Source organism: Trachymyrmex septentrionalis, unplaced genomic scaffold (genome assembly GCF_001594115.1).
Source record: "Trachymyrmex septentrionalis isolate Tsep2-gDNA-1 unplaced genomic scaffold, Tsep1.0 scaffold90, whole genome shotgun sequence".
Classification (NCBI taxonomy): domain Eukaryota; kingdom Metazoa; phylum Arthropoda; class Insecta; order Hymenoptera; family Formicidae; genus Trachymyrmex; species Trachymyrmex septentrionalis.
Window position 1 is genome coordinate 183,107 of NW_017306092.1, and position 5,249 is coordinate 188,355.

At 38.5% G+C, this 5,249-nt stretch overlaps 1 protein-coding gene across 1 annotated transcript; it reads left to right on the forward strand.

Moving 5' to 3' along the window:
- Nucleotides 1-3,494: 3,494 nt before the first annotated feature.
- LOC108756026 (histone-lysine N-methyltransferase SETMAR-like) lies at nucleotides 3,495-4,097 on the forward strand (the record flags this gene model as incomplete). Its single annotated transcript, XM_018499567.1, has 1 exon — nucleotides 3,495-4,097. A coding segment is annotated over one exon (603 nt), but the record flags the coding sequence as incomplete, so codon positions are not given.
- Nucleotides 4,098-5,249: the final 1,152 nt, after the last annotated feature.

A 5,249-nucleotide genomic window follows, 5' to 3' on the forward strand; every position in this document is an offset into this window, starting at 1 on the left:
TCCTGGTGTCGCAACCACTAATTAAATATTTTAAATACATTTTATAAAGCACAATTCTTTGCATGTTTTCTACATCATATAATATTACAATTATCCAGATTAGTTAAAGATTCCATATCTTCGTAAACTGCATCCAAGGTTTCAATGTACATGCGTTCTCACTTATCGTCCAGAAGAAAGTTCCACATCCACGTTCGTTTCTCGAGTCACTTCACGTACACAATAGTATTATTTCCAAATACAGCTGCCGAAATCAGGCATTTTGCCATGCTGTATGGAATTATCTCGTCCTTCCATCGCAATTCATAGTGAAATACTCAACCAAGAAGCTTAAGACTTGTCGGATCTTGTAAAAAATTTTCATGGCACGGGACTAAAAATGTAATGCGTCAAAAAACAAACATCCCCTGTTTTAGTATCGCTTCTTTGTTAATAAATCCTTTTTGACGATGAATTCTTACAGATCCACAAACGTTGGTATGACCATGACAATTCTTCAAGACTGTATTTTACTCCAGTTTTTCTCTCACTTTTAAAGTTATAAATACTCGCTTATTTTGCAATTTACACAATCTTGCGCACTAAGTTGGACAACGGACAGTACTCGATTACACGGTGGTATGATGAGGCAATAGGTGATAGTATTGGCAGGCACATTTTTCTTGCAGCCAAATTCTATGCGTACATCCACAGTGGTGCTCTTGACGGATTCGTTTTATCGCGAGTAATCAATGACCGCAAAGGCCTTTTCTTGATAAACGAAAGCATATTGAGCAGTGTTTCGAAGCAGTTAATTCCATAATATGCTTTACAAATACGCGCGTACATATCAAACAGAACAGCATTTTTTTTTGCCAAAATTCAGATTTAAATCCTCGTACGGATAAAATTCTGAATTTAGATATATTTTCACGTTACTCAAATTACAATCGTCAAACACGCTAACATCTTGCGACGTAACATTCTTTTGCCCGGTCTGCAGAGCAAAGATAACGTATCGCGGTTTCTCAACTTGAATCATCGTTTCGATGGCCCATGAATGCTTGGTCGTATTCTGTAACAGAGGATACTTGTTCAGATCCCACGAGCAAAAACTTAGCTCAGATAACAACTACTTCCCAATGCTCGCAGTATTGATAATTTATTGATCTCGTTTAACGCAACGTGAGACATCATTCATTCATTGCATTTTAAATAATTCAATCTAAGGCTTCGCAGAATTTGCCACCAAGTAATTGTAATCGTTGCGTGTTCGTATCAAAATCAATTTGTGACGAGCGTTGATGACCACGCATTTGTAATTCTCGCAAAAGCCCAACAGCATGTTGAGCGGCACGTAAAAATTAAAGTGTCCTTTCCCCATGTCGGATCTAGAGTCCTGCGTTCAACGCAATCAAAACTTTCTCATATGTCATTGACACATAGTTCTTGATGGTATTGATAATTTCAACGTTTCAGTTGCGATCAATCTCCACATCATTGAGTTTATATCGAATTTCATCAAACATGAATGCCACGCAATTATTTCCAAGCGTCGTTGACATCTGATTGTTTTTCTTCTTTACTGTCAATCTTCCTTTAACGTAGAGAAAACTGTCGCGTGGCAACATATACAAATCCTGCTTCTGTATGGATATTTGTATCTCGTTGCTATGTCCAAATGTAGTGTTAGCGAACGGATTATACGTGTGAGTTTTAATCTTGACGACACGGTCGTCAAAGATCGGTTTACCGGTAATATTAAGGATATCAGCCATTTCTTACGATGAAACCTAGCGACTTTAAAAATGCAACGTTAGACGCAGTGAGTTTCTTTCCAGGTGTAGTCTTTCCAGTAAAAATGTATATTTCGCCTATTTCGGCTATTTGTTCAATACAAGCATGTCACGTTAGCAACGCCATATATGTAACCTAACGGTGATCCTTTCTTCGCGAAAATCAAGCAATCAACCGTCTTGGTCCACCACGCGAATAGTCAGATCCGTAATGCTCCGTACAACGATCGGAAAGTAAATGTTCTACGTCGGCCTTTCCTACATCTTATATCCTGGCGGCACGCTGTATATCGTGTGCACGTATCTGTCGTTGCTGTACGCACCCGCAGTCACGTTGCACTCACTATGTATGATATTCACGTTAATGATATTTATCGGCCCACTCATGCCACTGTCACGGCTCCAGCACGCGATTCGACGAAAATCTAGTGAGCCAATGTTGTAAGATTTTGCAAAATTTTTAACAAATTGAAGGACTCTTCTTATACAAAATAAATAACAATGAATAAAGAGCAAAGTAAGAGTCAACATATTCCTTTTTTAAAAAAATAATCATCTAATTAAAAGAATAAAATACAAATAAAGAAAAATAATATCGAAGAAAGTATATAATAAAAATAAAAAATACATAAAAAAATAAAACATAAAAAATAAATAAAAACTCAGTAACAAGTTTCGGCTACCGGATTGAACTCTCTTCAGACAAACATATCGGAAAAAAAAAGAAAACCGTAATACAATACAAAGTAATAAACGCAAATGTTCGCATATTCATTTTATTCACAATTCGGGTGAATCTTGTTATAGAATTCGACGATATTCACGTACGATTTTTTTATTTTAATATATACATACTTTCTTCGATTTTATTTTTCTTTATTTGTATTTTATTCTTTTAATTAGATGACTATTTTTTTTTTAATGTGTTGACTCTTACTTTGTCCTTTATTCATTGTTATTTATTTTGCAAAATTTATCCGATGGGCGCATTTGATCTCGCTTTTCATCGTATTGTTGTTGGCGCGAATAACTAGCGGGAATTCTTCATCTTCCTTACTCTTCGCATTATGAGAATGTAAAATTTCACATTTCAGATACCGCTCTATATCGCGCAGTTCGTATGATCCTTCGGGAATAATAATTTTTTCGTTGTCCTAGTAAAACTTGTCATTTGTTAAATTTATATTGGCTGGAATATAGTACGTTTCAAAGTCCGTCAGACCGAGCTCGTAATCGCCGTCGTTCAAATCTATCGCTGGAAAGCAGCTCACGGCGAAGACGCTACTCTTGTCGGTCAGCGTAAACGTCAGCGACATGTTTCAAACGAGCACTAAGTTAAACGGCGCAATGTCGATTCTTAAATTGCTTGTCAACCGTTCATAGAAACTGTAGACAAAGTTGTCCGTAATTGTTCTGATTGTAACGTTGATGAGGCATGTAATTGTACTTGATTACACTGTTTGCCAGATACGTACCGTTTAAGTTCCTTCGGTCGAAGATTGCCGAAACTGTAAAAGTACGAGGGTGATCCCAGAAGTACCCGACCTGACGTATAAATGGCGGTTGTTGCATAAAAAAAATCACTGTAGGTGAAAGCACCAACTTTCTAAAGCTTAACTATGAAGTTTGAAGACGCTACGTTGTTCAGTATTTGTTTGGCAGCCATCAATAGTGGACGATCTCGGTGAATTTGCAAAGATGGAAAAAATTGGTCATCGTTATGTGATACAATACTTTCATTTGAAAGATCTTAGCCCAACCAATATCAAAGCCGAGCTGGATTCTACTCTGGAGGAGTCTGCTCCTTCGTTTACAACAGTAAAATATTGGGTGGCAGAGTTTAAACGAGGCCATACGAGCTGCGAAGACGAACATCGCAGTGGTCGACCAAGTGAGGTGGCCATTCCAGAAATGGTGAAGAAAATCCACAAAATGGTATTGGGTGACCGTCGATTGAAAGTGCGCGAGCTAGCAGACATGGTAAACATTTCAAAAAGTGCTGTACATCGCATATTGGCTGAAAATTTGGAGATGAGAAAGCTGTGCGCAAGGTGGGTGCCGCGCTTGCTCACAATCGAACAAAAGCAGCGTCGAGAGGATGTTTCAATCGAGTGTTTGGCGATGTTTCGCAGCAACAAAGCCGAATTTTTGCGCCGATTCATAACCATGGATGAAACATGGGTCCACCACTTCACACCTGAAACGAAGGAACAGTCGAAGCAATGGACTGAATCGGCTCCGAAGAAAGCAAAAACAGTTCCATTGGCAGGCAAGGTCATGGCGTCAGTTTTTCTGGGATGCGCGTGGCATAATTTTCATTGATTACCTTCAGAAAGGAAGAACAATCAATGGCGAGTATTATGCGAACTTATTGCAGCGTTTGGGTGATGAAATCAAGGAAAATGGCCACATTTGGCGAAAAAGAAAGTGTTGTTTCATCAAGACAATGCATCAGTTCACACATCCATTATCGCGATCAAAATCAATGAGTTAAAGTTCGAATTGCTTTCCCACGCACCCTATTTGCCAGATTTAGCACCTTCGGATTATTTTCTCTTTCCAAACTTGAAAAAATGGCTCGGTGATAGAAGATTTACCAACAATGAAGAGGTGGAGTCTGCGGTTAATGGCTATTTTGAGGAGTTCAACGGTTCTCACTATAAACAGGCCATCGAAGCTATTGAACATCGCTGGGAAAAGTGTATCGAGCTAAAAGGAGACTATGTTGAGAAATAAAGATATTTTTTCCCAAATTTTTTGTATTTTCTTTGTTAGGTCGGGTACTTCTGGGACCACCCTCGTATTTATATAATTTTAATAGAACTAACGCTGTCGTATTTGCCGCGATTACGACGTTCGTTATTAGGGAAACCACTTCATGTAGCCGTCAAACATATATTATATTATCCCGTCGTTGACGGGTAATATATCAGTAATCTCATACTCCGGAATCGTGAGTAAAATCATCAGACAATGTTGGAATGGTCAAGAACGATACTTAGTTTTTTCGTATTACCTTAGATATCGTTTCTTAGCTTCGACATCGTTGTCCCTGCATTCACTCGGCCATCCGCTAGCTTCATGTTTTAATTGTAAAAATGTATATATAAGGTGTAGTAAAAAGAAATCTATTATTTTTGCATTAAATTGAAGGCTTTATTTAGCATAGTTAGAATGATCCGATTTAGGTCAAATATGCACCGTTTTGTTCGATAACTTGTTGCCATTTTGAAGGTAATTTCATTATGCCTCTCTCATAGAAACCCTCGTCCCTATTGGCAAAAAACTGGGACAGTCGATTTTCACAAGCTTCTCTTGAGGCGAATTTTTCACCAGCAAAATCATTCGCCATAGACAGGAACAGGTGGTAATCACTTGGTGCCAGGTCCGGACTATAAGGTGGATGCATAAGAACCTCCCAACCAAGCTCCCGGAGCTTCTGGCGAGTCACTATCGATGTGTGTGGCCTGGCGT